This window comes from Carassius carassius, chromosome 23 (genome assembly GCF_963082965.1).
Source record: "Carassius carassius chromosome 23, fCarCar2.1, whole genome shotgun sequence".
NCBI classification, from domain to species: Eukaryota; Metazoa; Chordata; class Actinopteri; order Cypriniformes; family Cyprinidae; genus Carassius; species Carassius carassius.
The window spans coordinates 7,669,554-7,694,746 of record NC_081777.1 but is presented as its reverse complement, the minus strand read 5'-3'; the positions used below and the strand labels follow the sequence as shown (position 1 = coordinate 7,694,746).

Genomic DNA, 25,193 nt, shown 5'->3' with positions numbered 1-25,193 from the left:
GCTGTACTGGCTGAGTAAAACCTCCGGTGGCTCATTACTGCCACACTTTGGTCACCGCAGATTTGAAATATGCACGAAATGAGCCGCTTACGGCAAATAAAAGTTATTTAGCAATGAATCGATGACTAAATTAGTTGACAACTATTTTAATAATCGATTTTTATCGATTAAATCGATTCGTTGTTTCAGCTCTAGCTGTGACAGAAGGGCACAAAAAGCCCATTCTACACCTTTAAAGCACTGGATACTTCCGACACCAGATACTAATGAAACAACTACTTTAATCCAATGAAATATAAGTGACATAGCCCACATGCTTTTGAGATAAAAAGGATTTTAAACATATAGTATTAGAACACACAGTTACTTATGAATTGCCAACAAAGGAGAAAGATGATTTTTAGAACCACATGCTGTAGTTAAGACATCTAACATCAAGCCCTTCTGAGCAGCCAAACCTTGGCGTCTTAATTCAATATCCTGTTTCACTTTAAAGAATGTAACCGTGCAAATGTACAGTGGGTTATGAGTGCCAATTCATGTTGAGCTCAAATACACTAAATACATGCACCAACAGACAAGCATCACTTACTGAACCACAAGCTGTTGGCAGATGGAACCATTCTCTGTGATCAGTTCATTCAGCTTCATCTCTAAATGAACCTTCCCCTGTAAAAGTAAAAAAGACTTATTATTGGATAACACAAGCCAACAGCTTCCAGAGCCCAGTGAGCCAGCATTCACAAATTACATACAAAAGAAAAACAAACTATATTAGTGCTATTAATCACGATTAATCGTATCCAAAATAAACATTTTGTTTACATAATACATGTGTGTACTGTGTATATTTATATTTACAGACACACACACACACACACACACACTAATATATATATATATATATATATATATATATATATATATATATAAATAAATGCACACATATACAGTATATTGAAAATATTTGCATGTATTTATATTAATGTAATTTATATTACATATAAATATATTTAATATACAAGCATAACATTTCTCTTACAACCCGAATTCCGGAAAAGTTGGGACGTTTTTTAAATTTTAATAAAATGAAAACTAAAGGAATTTCAAATCACATGAGCCAATATTTTATTCACAATAGAACATAGGTAACGTAGCAACTGTTTAAACTGAGAAATTTTACACTTTTATCCACTTAATTAGCTCATTTAAAATTTAATGCCTGCTACAGGTCTCAAAAAAGTTGGCACGGGGGCAACAAATGGCTAAAAAAGCAAGCAGTTTTGAAAAGATTCAGCTGGGAGAACATCTAGTGATTAATTAAGTTAATTGATATCAGGTCTGTAACATGATTAGCTATAAAAGCTTTGTCTTAGAGAAGCAGAGTCTCTCAGAAGTAAAGATGGGCAGAGGCTCTCCAATCTGTGAAAGACTGCGTAAAAAAATTGTGGAAAACTTTAAAAACAATGTTCCTCAACGTCAAATTGCAAAGGCTTTGCAAATCTCATCATCTACAGTGCATAACATCATCAAAAGATTCAGAGAAACTGGAGAAATCTCTGTGCGTAAGGGACAAGGCTGGAGACCTTTATTGGATGCCCGTGGTCTTCGGGCTCTCAGACGACACTGCATCACTCATCGGCATGATTGTGTCAATGACATTACTAAATGGGCCCAGGAATACTTTCAGAAACCACTGTCGGTAAACACAATCCGCCGTGCCATCAGCAGATGCCAACTAAAGCTCTATCATGCAAAAAGGAAGCCATATGTGAACATGGTCCAGAAGCGCCGTCGTGTCCTGTGGGCCAAGGCTCATTTAAAATGGACTATTTCAAAGTGGAATAGTGTTTTATGGTCAGACGAGTCCAAATTTGACATTCTTGTTGGAAATCACGGACGCCGTGTCCTCCGGGCTAAAGAGGAGGGAGACCTTCCAGCATGTTATCAGCGTTCAGTTCAAAAGCCAGCATCTCTGATGGTATGGGGGTGCATAAGTGCATACGGTATGGGCAGCTTGCATGTTTTGGAAGTCTCTGTGAATGCTGAAAGGTATATAAAGGTTTTAGAGCAACATATGCTTCCCTCCAAACAACGTCTATTTCAGGGAAGGCCTTGTTTATTTCAGCAGGACAATGCAAAACCACATACTGCAGCTATAACAACAGCATGGCTTCGTCGTAGAAGAGTCCGGGTGCTAACCTGGCCTGCCTGCAGTCCAGATCTTTCACCTATAGAGAACATTTGGCGCATCATTAAATGAAAAATACGTCAAAGACGACCACGAACTCTTCAGCAGAGGCAAAGGCAAGAATGGGACTAAATTCCAACAGCAAAACTCCAGCAACTCATAGCCTCAATGCCCAGACGTCTTCAAACTGTTTTGAAAAGAAAAGGAGATGCTACACCATGGTAAACATGCCCCGTCCCAACTATTTTGAGACCTGTAGCAGAAATCAAAATTGAAATGAGCTCATTTTGTGCATAAAATTGTAAACTTTCTCAGTTTAAACATTTGCTATGTTATCTATGTTCTATTGTGAATAAAATATTGGCTCATGTGATTTGAAAGTCTTTTAGTTTTCATTTTATTAAAATTTAAAAAACGTCCCAACTTTTCTGGAATTCGGGTTGTAAATGTGCATGTATTTATATATACATAAATATACACAGTACACACACATATTATGTAAACATTTTTTTAATTTATTTTGAATGCAATTAATCGCGATTAATCATTTGACAGCAGTAATATATAATTCGTATAAATACATAATGCTTTGATATCTTTTTAAATGTTTGTTAAGTTCATAAACAGAAATAAAATTTAGGGGCACTGTATATCACATTCAGATGAAAGGATCTGTCCCACAAACCATCATTCAGAAGTCTGCTTAAAACAAAAAAAGTAACCTGAAACACAGAACGTGTTTTGAGGGCCGTGGCACTGAAGATCAACTACTGACATGTTTATGATATAATATGATTTATATTGAAATAGCCTATCCAGCCAGTCAAATTTGTTGAGGCTGATAATGTTGGAATGAGAAAGATTATAAACAGAGGAGAGGTGAGAAGGAAAGGACAGGGAGGGAGAAAGATAGAGTAGAAAAGCAAAATAAAAACACCCACATACTCCTACGCAATATTTTGTGCAAGTTCCTTTGAGAAATGACACCGAAAACGCACCAATAATTCAATGCGTTACAGATGTCCAAAGCAGATACTAAAGAATCACTTTTTAAAAATAAAAAGTAACAAGTTAAAAAATTTTTAAAAAATGCAAATCTTTTCATAGAATCTAATCATTTAACCCTGCACAACACAAAAGTAAATCTATTTGCAAGATCACATCTACAATGGATTCATTACAAAGCAATTTGTTTCATAAGTATGTGGAAACACATACTTTTGTTTTGTGTAAATAAGTTTAAGTTTTTAGAGTATGTAAAGGCTTAAAAACGATAGAGGAACGTCTTGTGATTTCAGCCAGTTCTGGGTGGCTCTAAACATTATCTGACGGAACTGCCACCCACCCTTTTCTCGTCCTCAGGCTGAAAGACACACACCACAGTGTTTACCCACTGTCGTAAAGTAACGCTGCAACATGTAGACTCATCAATATTTTTCAGCATTTTGACAATTTTCTTATATATCTATCATGATATTTATGTTTTTAGTTTGAAGTAAGCATGAGTGTGTCCTTTTTAGTCCCAAAAAAGAAAAAATTATGTATTGGGTAGGATTAGAGATGTTGAATATGGTCATGCAGAATATGTGCTTTATAACTACTAATAAAAAGTTAATGTTAATAATAGGCATGCTAATGAGCAACAAGTTAATAGAGAGCATTTGTCCCTACACTAAAGTGAAACTAAAGTTTAAAATAATATTTTATTTTTTTTCTAAATGAAGAAATAGTCTAGTTTATTAAAGGCTTTTTAATTTTTCAAAATATTCAAAACAGTGCCAAATTTATATTAAAACTGATGTTATCACAGAGACACTTGCAGAAGCTTGGTTGCTTGGTTTACTTTCAATGTTTGAAAAAGTGGCAAATCGCTATTTGTAATTGTCTTTCCACTGTGTCTGTGTGTGTTTTACAAGTACATCGCAAGTATTCTAAATATCTCTAAATTCCAATTAAAACTGATGTTATCAACACTTACATAGAAACTCTGCTTGCTAGTTTTACTTTCTTTGGTTGGAAAAGTGAAAAAATGCTATTTGTAATTACACATGTAAAAAATACTTTGCAAGCATATATATTTTTTAAATACATCACAAGTATTTAAAAAGTATTCCAATTAAAAATAATGTTATCAAAACAAACATCTTATGCACAAACTTGCTTGCTTGGTTTACTTTCTTCATTATTTTCTAAAAGTTCTAAAATTGTCTTTGACATTGTCTTTCATTTTTTCCGTTATGTTATTTTCTATTTTTTCAAAACTTGCTTTTAACAAAAGCAAATTCTTTGACATAAACACTTTTTGTTTCTGATACAGTCCACACCCCCTGCCCCTGGTTCTGCTGAACAGTGAATCATACTTGTGTACAAAACAGATCCGTGCATACACCATACACAAAAACAGGATGTGGAGTTGGGCCTGCATCTGCTTTCAAGTCATTGGACCACATATAAGTGCTGACTAATCATACATCGATCTCATTGGGTATGGCGAGGCAATGAGGAATCATAAACTCACCCGATTGGCCCAAACCACGACTGGAGACTAACCACAGAAGGGAAGTAATGTTGTGTGTTCATGTATTGCTCTGTTGGGTGTGGTTTGTGTATTAAATGATAACTTCTATGCCATCTAACCGTTCACTCACCTGAACTTCTGAGTGTGGATCAACAGGCTGTAACTGAAACCAGTTCTCTTTCCCGCAGTACTTATATAGATCTTCCTTCCTGATGGCTACTTTCCCTACAAACACACATTCAAGCCTTAGTTGACATGTACACTGTGCATTAGTCTTGTAAATGAGACAAACAAGGGCAAAAGATACTGACCTACAGGTAGATCCCTTATTTGGAACATGCTCTTAGCGTACACGTAGAAAGACAGGCACTGGAACGGGCGTGGAATTTCGAAGTAGAAGTCCTCGCTATAGAACGGACTAAAGCACATGACAAAGGGAACGTTAATCACAAGCACAGTTACTCCATTAATAAAATGCCTGCAACAAAAAATAAATATAATCAAAATCACCTGTTACAATTCAAAATGGATTTGTTTCCTAGGAAAAGCAAGGACTGTTAAAAAGTCTACCTTCAATTTAGGTCGCTTTGAATAAAAGCATCTGCTGTATGTATAAATGTAAATGCATGTTATTTGTTTTGCAGTACAGTAATTAGAATGTTTATTTTTTTTTCATTATATCATAACCAGGTGCAATGAAAAAATGTCTCCACAACTCATTTGAAATATTGGCATGATGCAATAAATCATAAGAGTATTCTAGCATTTATTTCTATGGTTCTCTTCATAAAACTTGTGTGATATGCCACATAACACTATTATTTTTTACCTAGGCTATATTTTGCTGCATTTAGTAGCATTGTCCTAGCAGACAATTTAAAGTACATTTTACCTTTTCTTTTCAGTATATTACAGAAATACAGAAACAAATTTCGAAGTGCTGCAAACACTCACAACACAAACAAATACAGAAACACGCTGCAAACACTCCCAACACACAAATACAGAAACACACTGCAAACAGTCACAACAAACAAATATAGAAACACGCGGCAAACACTCACAACACAAACAAATACAGAAACACGCTGCCAACACAAACAAATACAGAAACACGCTGCAAACACTCACAACAGACATATACAGAAACACGCTGCAAACACTCACAACAAACAAATACAGAAACACGCGGCAAACACTCACAACACAAACAAATACAGAAACGCGCTGCAAACACTCACCACACACAAATACAGAAACGCGCTGCAAACACTCACAAAAAACAAATAGAGAAACGCGCTGCAAACACTCACAAAAAACAAATACAGAAACCCGCTGCAAACACTCAATACAAACAAATACAGGAACACGCGGCAAACACTCACAACACAAACAAATACAGAAACACACTGCAAACACTCACAACACAAACAAATACAGAAACGCGCTGCAAACACTCACAACACAAACAAACAAATACAGAAACGCGCTGCAAACACTCACCACACACAAATACAGAAACGCGCTGCAAACACTCACAACACACAAATACAGAAACGCGCTGCAAACACTCACAACAAACAAATACAGAAACGGGCCGCAAACTCTTACCACACACAAATACAGAAACGCGCTGCAAACACTCACAACAAACAAATACAGAAACGCGCTGCAAACACTCACAACAGACAAATACAGGAATGCGCTGCAAATACTCACAACACAAACAAATACAGAAACATGCTGCAAGTACTCACAACACAAAAACAAACGCGCTGCAAACACACAACACAAATAAATACAGAAACGCGCTGCAAACACTCACAACACAAAAACAAACGCGCTGCAAACACACAACACATATAAATACAGAAACGCGCTGCAAACACTCACAACAGACAAATACAGAAACGTGCTGCAAACACTCACAACACACAAATACAGAAATGCGCTGCAAACACTCAGAACAAACAAATACAGAAACGCGCTGCAAACACTCAACACAAACAAATACAGAAACGCGCTGCAAACACTCACAACACACAAATACAGAAACGCGCTGCAAACACTCACAAGAGACAAATACAGAGACGCGCTGCAAACACTCACAACACACAAATACAGAAACACACTGCAAACACTCACAACAGACAAATACAGAAACGCGCTGCAAACACTCACAACAAACAAATACAGAAACGCGTTGCAAATACTCACAACACACAAATACAGAAACACGCTGCAAACACTCACAACACAAAAACAAACGCGCTGCAAACACTCACAACACACAAATACAGAAACACGCTGCAAACACTCACAACACAAAAACAAACGCGCTGCAAACACTCACAACACAAACAAATACAGAAACGCGCTGCAAACACTCACAACACACAAATACAGAAACACGCTGCAAACACTCACAACACAAAAACAAACGCGCTGCAAACACTCACAACACACAAATACAGAAACACGCTGCAAACACTCACAACACAAAAACAAACGCGCTGCAAACACTCACAACAAACAAATACAGAAACGCGCTGCAAACACTCACAACACAAACAAATACAGAAACACGCTGCAAACACTCACAACACAAACAAATACAGAAACGCGCTGCAAACACACAACAAACAAATACAGAAACGCGCTGCAAACACTCACAACACAAACAAATACAGAAACGCGCTGCAAACACTCACAACAAATACAGAAACGTGCTGCAAACACTCACAACAAACAAAGACACATGCTGCAAACACTCACAACACAAATACAGAGACATCCTGCAAACACTCACAGCAGACAAATACAGAAACGCGCTGCAAACACTCACAAAAAACAAATACAGAAACGCGCTGCAAACACTCAACACAAACAAATACAGGAACACGCGGCAAACACTCACAACACAAACAAATACAGAAACACACTGCAAACACTCACAACACAAACAAATACAGAAACGCGCTGCAAACACTCACAACACAAACAAATACAGAAACGCGCTGCAAACACTCACCACACACAAATACAGAAACGCGCTGCAAACACTCACAACACACAAATACAGAAACACGCTGCAAACACTCACAACACACAAATACAGAAACGCGCTGCAAACACTCACAACAAACAAATACAGAAACGCGCTGCAAACACTCACCACACACAAATACAGAAACGCGCTGCAAACACTCACAACAGACAAATACAGGAATGCGCTGCAAATACTCACAACACAAACAAATACAGAAACATGCTGCAAGTACTCACAACACAAAAACAAACGCGCTGCAAACACACAACACAAATAAATACAGAAATGTGCTGCAAACACTCACAACAGACAAATACAGAAACGCGCTGCAAACACTGACAACACACAAATACAGAAACGCGCTGCAAACACTCAGAACAAACAAATACAGAAACGCGCTGCAAACACTCAACACAAACAAATACAGAAACGCGCTGCAAACACTCACAACACACAAATACAGAAACGCGCTGCAAACACTCACAAGAGACAAATACAGAGACGCGCTGCAAACACTCACAACACACAAATACAGAAACACACTGCAAACACTCAGAACAAACAAATACAGAAACGCGCTGCAAACACTCACAACACAAACAAATACAGAAACGCGCTGCAAACACTCACAACAAACAAATACAGAAACGCGTTGCAAACACTCACAACAAACAAATACAGAAACGCGCTGCAAATACTCAAAACAAACAAATACAGAAACGCGCTGCAAACACTCACAACACAAACAAATACAGAAACGCGCTGCAAACACTCAACACAAAAACAAACGCGCTGCAAACACTCACAACACAAATAAATACAGAAACGCGCTGCAAACACTCACAACAGACAAATACAGAAACGCGCTGCAAACACTCACAACACACAAATACAGAAACACGCTGCAAACACTCACAACACAAAAACAAACGCGCTGCAAACACTCACAACACAAACAAATACAGAAACGCACTGCAAACACTCATAACACAAACAAATACAGAAACGCGCTGCAAACACTCACAACAAACAAATACAGAAACGCGCTGCAAACACTCACAACACAAACAAATACAGAAACACGCTGCAAACACTCACAACAAACAAATACAGAAACGTGCTGCAAACACTCACAACAAACAAATAGACATGCTGCAAACACTCACAACACAAATACAGAGACATGCTGCAAACACTCACAACAGACAAATACAGAAACACGCTGCAAACACTCACAACACAAGTACAGACACATGCTACAAACACTCACAACAGACAGATACAGAAACACGCTGCAAACACTCACAACACACAAATACAGAAACGCGCTGCAAACACTCAAAACAAACAAATACAGAAACACGCTGCAAACACTCACAACACAAACAAATACAGAAACGCGCTGCAAACACTCACAACAAACAAATACAGAAACACGCTGCAAACACTCACAAACAAATACAGAAACGCACTGCAAATACTCACAACACAAATAGAGAAATGCACTACAAAAACAACACAAACAAATAAAGAAACACACTTCTAATACGCACAGATCACATCGGAAATGTTTAAGTGAACCGCAAAGTGACCAACATGGTTGGGACATGCTCAATGTTTGCTCTGAAAGGGGAGGTTTTTGTTTATTTTAACATCCTGATCGTACAATTCCTTAGCTTTTTTGTTGTTGTTGTTGATGACATTATAAATAAGCTAACAAAATACACAGTTACTTTAACTATGAAAGGTTATGTAAGCTGGCTAACTTACTTTTACAACTTCCCTTACACAAGTTAACCTTTGCTTTACTATTAAAATAAATAAATGAATGAATGAATTATTATATTAATTTATTATGTACAAAATAAATATAAATAAAAAATAGTTACTAGTTAAACCATACAATATAGAAATGATAAATGATCGAAAGATCGCAGAAAGATTTTTTAACATAAAAATATTTTTTCGCTTTAACGAGTCACAGCTGGTTAGGATAAAGTAAAGTCTAGGTAATGAGAATTTGATGTACTATACTATTTTTGTACTACACTATTTAATGGCCACGATATGAAACAGTTTGTAAGATTCAAATGATCTAAATATAAAATAAAATTTCATTTCAATAGAAAATTACATTCACAATTTCTGTGACACTGTGGTTCTGAAATGTTAGTGGATCATGTTCATAACCAAACGTGATGGACTACACGTGGTTACGCTGCTTAGCCTCAATGTACAAACACTTTTTGGGGTCAAAGTAAGCAAGGAATTAAAAAAATTGTATATAACAACAAGTGTCAAAAAAATGACTGACGGTTCAATTTGCAAAAAAAATAATAATAATTTCTAGCTGTGTGACTGCAACAGTCAAATACCTCAGCTGAGACTTGAGCGGAGAATGCTCATCCACCCACACACACTCCAGCTCTCTTACACATACACACACACACAAATAATACACTCATAGCCCCCGCACTGAAGAGTGCATGCGCTCCCACATACATTCACACATAAACAGATTCTGACCTCCTGCTGCTACAGGTAAAACCACTCGACTCCAAATACAAAAAACATGGCGATGAATAGCCTCAGATTCAAAAGTGTTTCATAATAAGTCAGATGAAAGAAAGAAAGATTAGTAGAGGTGAAGAAAGACTTGAGGAAAAAACTTCACGCTCTGAGAGAGGATGATTGCAAACGAGTGTGTGAGCGTAAGACAAGGAGCGATAGATAGCAAGTGTGAGAGAGAAAAGTGAGGGAATGCGTAGGTGGACACCCTTCCTTAGACACAGCCAACAGAGCCCTTTGAACAGAGGGGAAAAAACAGTTGTGAAATACCACGAGAGGAAAAGCCTTTAGAAACAGAGCGAGATAAAGAAAATGCGCTTCTTTCAATGACTAGACGCTTTTGCAACTGAAAGTGTACACAGCGTAATATCATCAAACACAATGTTGTACATCCAATATCAAGATGAACTATCAGACAAAGTAAATCTGGAGCACAGTGGAAAGTCAACTTTGAGTATAATGGAAAAATTTTTTTAAGAATTAAAACTGCGTGTTGAAGCTCTCCACATCATTAATACAACTACAAATCTTGCATAGAATTGCAATTGAAAAATATCTTAAGAGAACTGTTGTTGACTTTCTTTATTTCATGGAACACAAAATAAGATGTTCTGAAGAACGTATAAACATTTTTTGTCCTTACAATAAAAGCCAATGGGGTCCAAAATAAATTCAAACCCTGGTTAAATTTATAACTTCTAAAAAAATATTTTCTATAAAATTTAAAAAAGCAAATATGAAGCGGAGCCTTTACCATCTCCAAAAGATAAATAAATAAATAATAATAATAATCTTATGTTAACAACTACATTAATTGAAGTCAATTTATTAACATCACCAAACACCAGCAAAACTAAATTTAGGGGTTAGATCAGGCACAAATTAGGATAAAAATTGTGGGTTACCATGGGCACTACTGACAATTTCTTCAGGATATGTTTAAATCTATTTGTATATTGTAATATACCTATTTGAGCAATTACCGTAAAGGATGAAATAAAATGACATAAAAGGGCAGTGTTTCCGGTCTTGTTTGGATTACATGTACACAGCAGACAGAAAAAAATATAGGCCTGCATTTTTGTGAAGCAGCATGAAAACCACATATATGAGAAGGGCTGTACGATAAAAATCATCAACATCAGCATGTCATTTGCATGTGATGTTGGTGTGCTAATGTGTATCAAATTGTGTGTTTACGGTCTCACCTTACACTCTTCTCATAGACTTTTGTGCGATATACTTCCTCCTGGTCCAAACTGATTGTACAGAAGGTGCAGAGGTCACGGAGGCGGTTCGGCCCTGAGCTCGGACCCAAATTCTTTGCTTCGCCTGCCGAGAGAACCATAACAAGGGTGTAAGAAGTCACACAATATTACTCACATCATTGCATTACTTCTCCCAAAAGCTGAAATCCCAATGTGTGGAAAAGCTGTCTCGGGTCATTCTCCATAAGAACCTTTCACACAATATTGTTATAATTTTTTTGGTATCTGAAAACTGCATTTGAATTAGAGGTTTGTCAGTTGTGGGGTCGGCAATGTACGGCCACTACACACACTATTGTGCGCACACACTTGCAGGAGCGCTGTGGTGGTGCAGAGGCTTGAGGCGGATGTGGCCGCTCTACGTGGAGCTCATCTAAGATGTGGTTACAGACGAGAAGCATTAACTTCCTCCCAGCATGCACTGGGGCTTCCAGGAGAGCGCTGATTCAAAAGATCAAATTCAAAAGCACACATACACAACCACACATATTAATGTGTCAGAGGGCAAATGTAGCCATAACTAATACAGACCACATCAAACCCGAACGACACAGCTAAATCTATTTTCTGAACGCAGAAACAATTAATAAATACAAACTATGGAAGTAAAATAATGACTTATGTCTTTGAAACAAAAAAGCATGCTGAATAGCACTAACTGAAAAAATAATGCATTGAATTAACAGTACTTGCATTTTAATGCCTTGTATTTCCAGGGCTTGCATCTTTAGGTCCTGAAATTTAATATAGTTGTTCATTTAAGCTGTGAATAAATCAATTAAAAATATTTCACACACTTTTTCATAATTAAAAAATCAATAATTCATATTCACGTTCCAGAATTCACTTCCAAAATATTAAGTCGGTTAAAAAATACGATGTATAATATTCGACAAGCAAATTTCGGTCCATTTTATTTCACTTTCCAAATTCGCTTCCACAAATTCAGTGGTTAAAATTCGGCAGATAATTGGCCCTATCACATCCGGGAGCTGCAGGAATAGCAGTAGAGAACAGAGGCATGATCTCCATCTGCTGTCAGTCGCTCACCAGCAGGTGGTGCAAGCGGCTTCTGATGAAGACCAAAGCAACAGGTGGATTAAGTAATACAGTTACAAAAACTGATCTGCAGAAATTAAGCAAGCGCTAAGTAGAAGTTTTGATTATCGGGGCATGTGGAAAATCTGATTGTGCGTATGTTTATTTCAACCTCTTTGCTGTTACCAAGTAAGCAGCATTCAAAGGAGATTATAATGGTGTTTTACCCAACGCTGAAGTACAGAACTAACATTACATCTAAGGAAGACATATATTGCTTTCGGTTGTTTAGTTTCCGTAACTTTGTGTCATGGCTTTTGCGTCGCTGTGCTGTAATACTGGGGATCCCCTCACGTCACACTCCAGGATTCCCCAATGACGAGTAACGCTTCTCAGTCAATTAATACTGTGATATAAGACCTCAGATCTCAGAATAGATTTTATTGATGATTATGCAAACTATATAGACAGTTAAGCAAATGTAAAATATGAACGAACGCTCAAGGTTTCACGCGGTTTCCCTCAGAAATCTGTTAAAGAAAAGAAAACACATTACGTGGCTCAGCGCACTAACAGTGACAGCGATTAAAAGACAAAACTCACATCTTACTGATGATGCAAACTATATACAGACAGATGAGGATATGAACGCAACTACGGAACAAGAAAAACTGCATTTTATATATATATATACACACATATATAAAACGTCTTTTATTGCCTCAAGATATTAAATTATTAAATTCGGCATCTAATTAATACAATATATTACTGTATATTATGTACATTTAAGCAGATGAGCCTCACAAACCACAAAGTTTCACCAAATTTAACCTTTTTTTTTTTTTTCGTAAAAAGAAAACCAAGCGCAGTAGTTTTATGTTTGATATTTGCCTAAGATCCTTTAGGGGCCGTCTGCAAATTTACCTTTACCATTTAAATTTTACAAAGCGTAGTACAATAATGTATTCAAATTAATCAGTTTACAATAAATTAATAATTTACTCAAACTGACTAAATATATATGGCCAATAACTTATTTCTCTTTATATGGAAATTACACAAATATTTTTTTAAAATAAAAATAAATTGGAAATAAAAAATTCCAATACTTAAACTTTTTTTTTTTTTAAATGGGGGTTTTCGTGTTCAAAATGTTGTATGTTACTAGTATGTTGCTAGTGACCAGACTGACTTGCTACAGTTGAAATTTTGCCAATATCTTCCTCACTGTATATACAGTATATAATAGCTCATAAGAAATTACTGTAATTCACATAATTTTTATTTTATTTTATTATTTTATTATGTTCCAAAGGTTGTAGTACATTCCTAGTGACTAGACTGACAAACTATAGGTAAATTTCTGCTAATACCTCCCTTGCTGTACATAAAGTACATCAATATTTTATAATACAACATTTGGAACATGAAAAATCCCTTTTAGGGTCTTACGGATTTTGTTTTATTTTAAATAATTGTGAATGGCACATACACTATAAGGCAGATATTAGCAATTTACATGAACTACGTGACTAACAACATACTAGTACAACCTGTGAAACATGAAAAAAATCCCTTTGGGTAAATGTTTTTTTTTAAGAAATGTTTGTACTGTACGTAATGTAAGGGAGATATTGGCTAAATCTAACCTGTAGTAAGTCAGTCTTGTATCTAGCAATGTACTACAACTAAAACCCTTTCCAGGGATCTTTAATATGTAAATAATTGTATACTGTAAATATATAAAGGGAGGTATTGGCAAAATCTCACCTGTAGAAAATCACTATGAGAAATACAAGATTAGGAATTTGACTGTGTTATTTAAAATTGTAATTAAAACATATTGGACCTTTTAACCCAGTCAGTGGAATTGTCAGGCGGTCCCTTGGGTGCGGTAGCACGTCAATAATTTCTTCAGTTTAAATTTTCAGAATTAATATACCTAGATTGTTTTTAACTCATTTTTTTTATGTTAATATAAATTGGTTGCATATTGTTAAAACCAATCATGGTATTGATATCCTTGTGGGACTGTCGACTTTATAGATCAGTGGTAATGGAAATCAATTATAAAGAAAATGCAGCGCATTGGATTCTTTTTGACCCCATTTGCTTGCCTGTATATAGTTTGCATAATCATCAATAAAATGTATTCTGAGATCTGAGGTCTTATATCACAGTATTAATTGATTGAGAAGCGTTACTCGTCATTGGGGAAACCTGGAGTGTGACGTGAGGGGATCCCCAGTATTACAGCACAGCGACGCACAAGCCATGACACAAAGTTACGGAAACTAAACAACCGAAAGAAATATATGTCTTCCTTAGATGTAATGTTAGTTCTGTACTTCAGCGTTGGGTAAAACACCATTATAATCTCCTTTGAATGCTGCTTACTTGGTAACAGCAAATATTTTGAAATAAACATACGCACAATCAGCTTTTCCATATGCCCCGATAATCAAAACTTCTACTTAGCGCTTGCTTAATTTCTGCAGATCAGTTTTTGTAACTGTATTACTTAATCCACCTGTTGCTTTGGTCTTCATCAGAAGCCGCTTGCACCACCTGCTGGTGAGCGACTGACAGCAGATGGAGATCATGCCTCTGTTCTCTACTGCTATTCCTGCAGCTCCCGGATGTGATAGGGCCAATTATCTGCCGAATTTTAACCACTGACTTTTGGGTAAGCGAATTTGGAAAGTAAAATAAAATGGACCGAAATTTGCTTGTCGAATATTATACATCGTATTTTTAAACCGATTTAATATTTTGGAAGTGAATTCTGGAAGGTGAATATGAATTATTGATTTTTTATAATTATGAAAAGGTATGTGAAATATTTTGGATTGATTTATTCACAGCTTAAATGAACAATTATATAAAATTTCAGGACCTAACAATGCAAGCCCTGGAAATTCAAGGCATTAAAATGCAAGTACTGTTAATTCAATGCATTATTTTTCAGTTAGTGCTATTCAGCATGCTTTTTTGTTTCAAAGACATAAGTCATTATTTTACTACCATAACAAACATGCACCTTATAACTTATGTCAAATTTATAATATCAGATACTATGGATTCTTTATTGTGGTTCACAGCTTTCAGTTTTATGCCTCTTCTAAAATGTTTTATTTCTTTCTTTCTTTTTTCTTTTTTTTGGGGGGGGGCATTCATAAAATTTAGTTATGTAAGGTCTGTACCAAACACCAAACTATAGCCATATGTCACTACAAAATAAAGCAACAAAAATTACAATTATATTTTGCATAAAGATAATAAAGCCTATTTTATGACAATCAAAACAAATATAAACATACACATAACAAAATTATTATCACAATAATTCAATCAAAATATAGTAAAAACTGGAATATAGCCTATTTACAATTTTTTATTTAATTTTTTTGACTAAGTGTAATTTATTCCTTTGATGGCAAAGCTGAATTTCAGCAGCCACTGATCAAATCTTCAGTGTCATATCCTTCAGAAACTATTCTTATATTTTGGTGCTTAAATATTTCTTATCATAAAAACAAAAATGTTTTTGCTGCTTAATATTTTGTGGACACTACCAAACTTCTGAACAGTAGTGTAGTTTAACAGTTTTAATATATTTACTTATTTTACATATGTATTTAATGTTGTAATGAATATAATTTTGGCATATTTTAATTAAAATCGTGTTAAAACAGTATAATTTTTTTAATTAATTAAAGCAAGAATTTTTTTTTTTTCTGGTGAGGCAAAATACTTAAAATAATGTCACTATGCACTCCATAATGCAAAAAACCCCACCATTTTCTGCATGCAAAATATAATTTATTTTTCTCTGATGTATGATTCCATAATGCATTGATGCTTGTAGAAAATTCACCCCACAAAGATGCTTATATTCTCATGATGGATCAGAGACTGAATGCACAAAGTCTTGCAACTTACACCTTTAGCAATTACACAGTCTCTGTTTCCGGCACACACACCTCGTCCCCTGAACCATTCAGAAAACAACAGCAAATGCAACCCTGAGCAGCTCATAATGATGCTCACAGTTGACACAGATAAAGACTCAGAGGAAACTAAACTCCCAAGAGCACATTGCCGCAGGGAGCCGTGATAGCAGCCAATGCCCTACAGTTAACCCTCTCTTCTCACACACATATACACAGGTGTGATGAAGAGAAGCGAACATGTGTAGCACTGTATGCTTAGCAACGGAAGTGAACACAAACCACAACTGTGAGGCCTGAACAAACAAGCTACACAAGGCTTCACACACATGCAGATACAAAACTCTGGAGTTCCCTACATGCAAACACACACACACACACACACACACACATGCATGTACTCAGACACATTCATAGACATAAACAAACATGCATGAAAACGGTTTAAAAAATGCAACCATACCGGATACATTTCTGTGAAATCATCTGGGCCGATGAAAAGATATGATTAAAATCAAACCAGCTGTATAATGTAGAACTCCACAGAAATCTCTGATAGTTTCTACAGAATTTGATCATTTACTGTCCAGTTCCATCATTCAAATTCAACACATTCTTAGGCTTTACGAAAAATTGTCTAATCTTGATTTTTTTTCCTCTAAAAATATAAGTCTCTCTTTTATTGTTCTGTTTTATTGTATTTTACAGTATTTCAATTGATCTGAATTACAAAGATCACCCCAAAAATCATTGCAGAAATAAAAAGGGTCAGGGGAAGGGGTGTCCACAGATTGCTTTTGGGTCTAAAGAAGAGAAAGAGCATCTTGAACCCAATGAGTGTTAATTTTATGCAGAAATACCGTACTCTGATGGCAACTGTCTGAAATAGCTTGAATCAATGTCCATTCATATTTTAAGGTCACGATATGACCTACACAACAGTAAGTTAATATCACATTCACCCATGAAAAGTGCTGCATCACATCAGTGCGCTTGAAAAGCAGAGACTGTTTAGTGTTAGCTGTGTAAGCACAATGAAGAGCTAAGGGTGTGTGAGGTGACAGCGTCAATCTGCTTCAGCTCCTTAAAGAGCTATTAATGTCTAATCCCAGTGCCATGGACTGTGAAAACTAAAGCGACTCTTGAGCTCGGTGCTAAGCCCTCATGCCCCGAATCGCTCAGAAGCAGCCCCAGAGACCCGTGTGACGCCATCCCTAACTGCTTTTAGAAGGTCTTAACATAGACCCATCGAACAGACCGGAAGGGGAAACACTGAGTTGGTTAGTTTTTGACCCCATCTTTGACCCCAATTTAGCCGGTCTCATAATAATTAAACTTGTGAAAAAAAAAACTGTAGTTCCTCAGAAAAATAATGATTAGGCAGAAAAGCTAACTTCAGAACTACGTAATATAGGCTACACTGTGTTTGTAACTAGCCTATTGTTTGCATGCATACTGATCTTTTTAACAGTACGTGTTATTCAACCATAAATATTAGCATGGTTTCACCTCAGAAATAAATAGTTTGTAGTACACAGCTCTCTTGAACACGTGTTTCTGACTGGCGACATTCAGTGGTCTAATATTTTCATACACTGACTGATATACTAATTGATCTTTGTCCCAAGCAACCAATTCCCAACAGACACATAACTGATAGCTGTGTCAGTTTCATGTGTTACGTCACTCTGTGGTCTTTTTGTTCTCACAGAACTACAAAAGGATTAAAAAATAGTTTCAAATGAATAGATATAAAGTTAATATATACAAATATATTAAAATATACACTGTCTGTGCATGTTTGCATACAAAAACTGTAGATTTACCACATGTTCAGAATCATACCTGTATGATTTTATGGATCGTTTTTTTAAATGTGTTTGCTTAAAACTATTTGTAACAAAGTAGTTATTGCGAAAGTATGAAGATGCAACTGAAGGATGAGGTTTGAGAGTGAATGAAGTAAGCGGTCAGAAGGTTATGAGTCAATGAGTGTGAGCCGCAAGTTTTAGACACCAACCTCAGCTTGTTTGCTACTTTTAAAGGCCCAATGAAATCACTTGATGAAGAATTTTTGTGCAAAACATATTAAAGAGCTTGTTTTCGTTTACATGACAACGATGTAGTCAAAAATAGAAACGTTTTTCCCTTGCGTTTTTAAAAACTTTCATGCATACACAATAACTTTTTCAAAACGATTCAGGTTTACTCATATCCGCGAAAATGGCCAAAAATGCTGTATGATGTATACCAGGCCAGTATTTAGCTCTGTCACCTTGTTAGTAAACAGTACCTGTAGGGAAGTGACGATTAGCCTATATGTTGTATATGATGCGTCTCCGCTGTTGGTTGTAATATTGGTGAAGTAAATCCACACTTTGCTGAAGATGCATTAGCAAACCGAACACGTACTACGCAAGTGTAAACGAACCCAAAATTTTAGACACGCCCATGAGTGCATGATGAGTCATCAATATTTTTTTTTTCTAAAGAAAGATAACTTAGCTTTATGCAAGCATTTATATGACCTCCAAACTAACAAATAGTGTAAGGAAAAGTTACTTTTAAAAGTAATGCATTACAATATTGCATTACTCCTACGTTACGTTACTTTTGCTTTACATTTTAAATATAAAAAGTAATATTTTTGGCTAATGCAAATGCCCTTTCACAGCAAAAGCCTCAGGCTGAAGGAAAAGTAAATTAATGTCTGTAAAGTAGAAAGCAGAAGAATAAAGTTTAACTTAACACTTTTCAGCAAAAAAAAAGAAAAAAAAAAGAAAAGAAGAACATATATTAGTTTAGCTTCACTGTAAAAAATGGCCCGTAAAAAATGGTAAATGAATGGCAGCCTCGGCTGGCAAACAAAAAAACCCCGCAAAATTAAAGTAAAATATCTTAATTGAAACAAGAAAAAAAAAAATCAGTAAAAAACTTTTTTTCTGTAAAACCTTTAATAAAAATTTATGTAAAATTATTGTTTTATTTCAATTAAGATATTTTACTTTAATTTTAAATTTTTTATTTGGCAGCCGTAGCTGCCAGTCATTTAACATTTTTAATATATATATATATCGCAACAGGACAGGAGAGCTTTTAATCAATAAATGGGAAAAAAGAAACTGGACTTACTTCTCTGAAAAAGTAACTATTTTCTTGTAAATTAAAAAGTAATGCGATACTTTACTAGTAACTTGAAAAAGTAATCTGATTGCGTAACTTGCGTTACGTGTAATGTGTTATCCCCAACACTGCTAACAAACATGAACTAAAACCCACAAAATGCCGAAACTGATTTCATACCCACTACAGGAAAACAAACGGTTGTATAGTGGGTCAAATATAATAGACCATCACGTTTGTCTAGGACTAAAATGTTCTAGTAAGGGCATCAGAATTGGTTGACACCGGAACAATGTGGCCATTATAAAGTTGTAAGAGTGTGTTGTAAGATGGTCCTCATAGAGCCAGCCCTTAGTTCCTCTTTGTCGGCTGTTATTAGTATACTACTGAATGCTTCACAGTTCTCCAACACATCACAACACGCAAACATTTCCTCCTGCTGCTTGTATATGTGCACGCACACCTGCTGATAGCCGGTGCTGGTGACCACATGTAAATGTGGCCATTTGTGTGCAAAAAGAGGGGAAAAGAAAAGAAAAAGATAACATCAGAGTGAGCAAAGAAGTCTTTTAGTCCATGAGGGTACCAATTAGTACACTACACTTTCCAATGGAAATTTTCATGGCTCAACGTCTCACAAAAAAAGTTTACCAATGCATAGGTATTTTTAGAGAATTCTAAACACATTGCTGTTCAGAATAGTTTTCAGCATGCTGTTCACGTGTTCAGAATAGTTTTGAGCATGTTTATTGTGACAATTTTATCATGTTGATAAAGTGTTATGATTTCTTAAAATATATATATTTCTGGTATTCTGAGAGAATGTGTGTGTGTGTGAGAGAGAGAGAGAGAGAGAGAGAGAGAGAAAGATTAATTTATAGCATTTGTGCATTTATACAAAATGTATTTAAACTAATGTTTTTTCAGACAAATACCTAGAGACCACATTTTTAACATGGTTTTGAGGTGCTTTAACTGTGGTCATCATGATCTAAATGTGTGTTAATTAAATCTAATTAAATTTCACCACATAATTTTTATTTCCTAACTCATGCTACTCTCAATTAAAGTTACTACCAAATGTATATTTCTAAGGGACAAAAATGTAATATTATTAATATTGCAGTCTGCTCTGCAAACTGTGCTGAAGATACACATCATTAAAGTCTGGAACCACAAACCTGTTTCATGATTTGAAACAATATCACTCATAGGGACATGCAGAAACTAAGAAAATATAAAAAATTTAATTTAAATATTAATTTTGTTAAGGAAAAATGACTGGAAAACTGTTAAGAATGGAAAAAACTCTTACAATAAAGAGTAGTTTAAAACCACAACTAACAATCTGGTTTCTAAAACTTCAACCCAGGAGAACAAATCTGCCTTTAAACTCGAAAGAAATAAAGATTGGACATCTATCATGATAACTATTGATATTGAAAAATATGAAAAATGTTATCATGATTATAATTTTTTATTTTTGGCCAAATCACTGAGCCCTTATCCGAATGATTCCCTTGTTAATTCACAAGTTAATATTACATAAAGTACCATGGTCTTTTCTTTAAAGTATGAATGCTTCAGCGAAGCTATTTAAATCATTATGCCATAGTTTTTTTCTGCCAAACTATGATCTATACCACATGGTCTTGGTACATTTTTCAGAAGCATATTTTTGCTCAATCAGTTAACACTTTAGATCAGGAAAAACATATATTCACTATTAACTAAGAGTTTTCAGTCAATAAACTCCTCATTTGCTGCCTAATTGATAACAAGTGAGATAGTTGTTGTAGTAGTTATGTTTAGGAATTTGCTTACGGTTTGAATATGGTCAAGCAGAATAAGGAATCAATATGTGATTTATAATTAATAATAAACAGTTAATATGCTAGTATTATTCATGTTAATAAGCAACTAGTTAACAGTGAATAGTGTTCCCTAATCTAAAGTGTTAACCTTCTGATCATTTTTTGCTGGCATATTGTGGGCCCAAATCAGATTTTTTAGTTTTTTTTTTAAGATATAAAAGGGATTTAATTACTTTAGCAGGGGAATATTATTGCAGGAATTAAATCAGTAGCATCCTGCAAGTGCTGCATGCACAGAATGGTTTAATGGTGTTTGTCGAGGCCGTAACCCAATTTGTGGTTATGCGTGGTGTTGACATACGTCCCGATTAGGACACTTACATGGACAAAGACATCAGTGCAGTGTGACGCACTGCACACAGTGGCCTATGCACTCATAACAGTCATTCTGAAACCTTGGTGTGCTTTTGTGAATGAAAAAGCTTTTGAGCTGTATTCATTCACCTCACGGACCAATGGGCAGTAGCTATTATTACACATAACAGTTGTTGTCAACCAACTACAAAACACTAGTAAACAAATGAATGCCTTTATCCTTTCATAAAAATGGCTGACGATGAGAGCCAACCACACCATGTATTTGGACAAGTGTGTTAATACAGAACCCACAGACTGACTGCACAGCTATAACATTTAGCGGATCAATTGTTCAGTGTCACGTCAGTCACCCTTTGAGAGTTTCGGGCAATTTGATTTGATAACACATTATTGATGTCATGGGAATGTTCTCTGTTTACAGTGTGTCATTCAGTTGTGTCACCATGATTTGCCCTGAACCTCATCGTTTGGTCGAAGACGTTTTAGAAGGCTCAGGCATTTTTAACAACCAAATTTTCTTTTTTTATCAATAAAAACTTTAACAGTACCTGGTTTCTTCCCTAAGCATTTACAAAGAAGAGAGGGATTATTAAACAGTACTCTGTAATTTCCTAAGGACTTTCCCAGTTCTTCCTGAAGGCATGTGTAATTTTTTATTCACTAAACATGACATAACTTTTTTTATATTCTGTAAGTGTAACTAATTATTCAACACTCTTTGAAATAAGTTCATAAGCAGGTTTGTATCTAAAGAGTCCATATTGGGAACTTAAAAGTTAGTATATTTTTTGAAAAGTACCATCCCCATTCTTTTCCTATCTTTGAGTGTAATTCTGTCAAATTCATAACAGTATATTATTCACCCACACTGTGTTATACTGTACATGTTATTGGAATTGACTTGAGGTTGGGACTTTCAAGTCATCCAAATGCCCTAAAAGTCCCAATTAGACACAGACTTCCAAAAACTCCCTGTCTCTGAATCCCCCCCACATCCCCAGTGCAGACAGCTGTTTTAGTACAGTAGCAAACGCAGGTTACTGAGCTGTTACCGTAATCAGAAAAGCACACCCTCATCGGGATGGAAAAATAAAAGCCATGACTTTAATCACAGGACATCTTTTTTCATTACATTATTTTATCTTTCTATACTCTCGTAAAATTAAGAGCTTCTCCACTTCACATGAATTATGTAATATCATGTGGCTATGAGGCTTTCAGTGAGCTTTCCAGAGAGTGATGATTTACCACGAAGTCACTTGCAACACAGGTTTCGGTTCAATTTTTTTGTTGTTTTTTTGTATTTTGGTGGGTGAGGGGTGGGAGACGGTAAAAACATAGGCACCAATCATTCTGACAGTGTTAAGAAAATACCTCCAAATGAATTGAGTTCAAATCATCTCAGTCTATTCAAAACACCTGACATGCCAAAATTATATTTCAGACGCGCAGCAATCTTTCAATTTCAGCGGTCATGTCATACCTTTAAAAAAATTTGTATATATGTAACAAATGTACAATTTATACTAATTGTATCCAACAGTAATATTACAGAACATGCAATCATCTTAAGTTAAAAATGTAATTCAGATGTTTTTACATGAACGACATGTTTAGGTTACTTGACAAAACATTTTTACAATGTACGGTGAAATGTGAAGAATGGCGATGACACACACATACTTTGGAATTTAAATTATCCTTAAAGAATAACATGTTATTACTGCGGTAGCATACCCCAAATAATAATGGTAATACCATGGTATCATGTCTAATGATCATTGTAGTTCTATGGTACTTTGTTGTGATTCCATGGTACGAATAGGCAAAAACTCTTACAATTCATATAAGCGACCTGTCTATACTGTGTTATACAAATTACTACAGGTCAGACTGAGTAGGAATAACTGCATATTTGATTTTTACAGTGTAAATATCAAATACCATATCAAATAACAGAAAATATACCACAGCTAACTCGTTAGTTACTACGACTGTAAGTCATAATAAATTTAATCTGGGATGCTCTGCAAAGAGTGTTAAAAAGAGTTAAGAAGCTCTCTGTCATTTATATATATATATATATTTAAAAAAAAAACTTAGCTGCTAATACCAAGTGACCAAAGTGTTATTATTGTACAAACGGTAATATATGATTTTGAATCTACGGTAACTTACGTACCAAGTCATTTGTAATTTAAAATCTATTCTTTAACGTTACAGTTATTGCGTTATCGTTTATAGAATACAGAATATACTATATTACGCTTTTAAAAATCGTTTTAAAGAAAATTACAAAATATGATAATTATCTGTGGCAATGCTCGTTTAGCAACAACTTCCGTCCAGCTCAGAATTTGTCAAATTTCGCGAGGATCCCACCGTCTTTATCACACCCTCAGTCCGGGTGAGAATGAATCAACCATCCAACAGCTCCAGTGGCATGAAGACGGGTCTGGTTAAAACGGGTAAATAAAGAATAATATTTCACTCTTGTACTAACATAAAAGTGAATAAACACGACGGCTGTGAGGAGGAACCAGGGTATGGAGCACGTTAGCACCACTGCTAACTCACAGATACTGGGCAAAATCCTGCGCTGTATCTGTCACTGGTGATATAAAGATGATTTAAAGGTAAAATATCCAAACCGAAGTGAACTACTTAATCAAACAGTTCGCAAAACGTGGCAAACAGCGGTGGTTTGTCACAGCCCCATCCAGTAGCGCAGATTGTGTGTGTGTGTTGCTCCTACCGCGCCCCTCTTTCCCCCGTGCTGATCCTTTTCTTTCTCTCCCAAAGCCATCTGAACACACTCTTCCACACACACACACACACATCTAACTCGCCATCCAAGCAGCGTGTCGCACTTACATATTTTTCCTCGGAGGCTCTGCAAAATCCGGATTTTCGTGTCGTCTTCTTCCGCCATGGTCCAAGTTTCGTCTCTGTACAGTACATTCAACACTTATCACATCCGTTTATGAATGCAGGCGCACGGACGGACGGCCCTCCGAAGCGTCACCGGCTCAGCGCGATTGGTCGCGACGGCAGACCGGGATTTGTGTGAATCAACTCGCAAAGGCAACATATAGTCAAAACAAACGGAAACCCTGGTGGAGGACGAGCGAAAGGGCAGATGAACGGGGCCCCTAGGAAGAAACCCAGTGACTTGTGTTTTAAAAGCCTAGTGAGCTGACTGCCTAAAAAGCATTTTAGCCTTGTCAAACTCGCCAGCTTGTGAAACAGTCTTTGTGGATAGTTTGGAAATTAGCACAAAGCTGTTAGCTAGT

At 35.9% G+C, this 25,193-nt stretch overlaps 2 protein-coding genes across 2 annotated transcripts in view; one reads left to right on the top strand and one right to left on the bottom strand.

Moving 5' to 3' along the window:
* LOC132101290 (ras GTPase-activating protein 2-like) overlaps positions 1–24,954 on the bottom strand; it is a 49,489-nt gene extending 24,535 nt beyond the window's left edge. The window contains exons 1-5 of the mRNA XM_059506130.1: positions 24,775–24,954; positions 11,535–11,658; positions 5,021–5,127; positions 4,840–4,934; positions 593–669 (exon numbers count right to left, since the gene is read on the bottom strand). Coding sequence (XP_059362113.1) covers positions 593–669; positions 4,840–4,934; positions 5,021–5,127; positions 11,535–11,658; positions 24,775–24,832 — 461 coding nt within the window. The 5' untranslated portion in view covers positions 24,833–24,954. The remainder of the gene's footprint in view (positions 1–592; positions 670–4,839; positions 4,935–5,020; positions 5,128–11,534; positions 11,659–24,774) is intronic.
* LOC132101287 (E3 ubiquitin-protein ligase TRIP12) overlaps positions 24,277–25,193 on the top strand; it is a 102,255-nt gene continuing 101,338 nt past the window's right edge. Inside the window, exon 1 of the mRNA XM_059506122.1 lies at positions 24,277–24,368. The gene's annotated coding sequence lies outside the window, so the exon portion shown is untranslated. The remainder of the gene's footprint in view (positions 24,369–25,193) is intronic.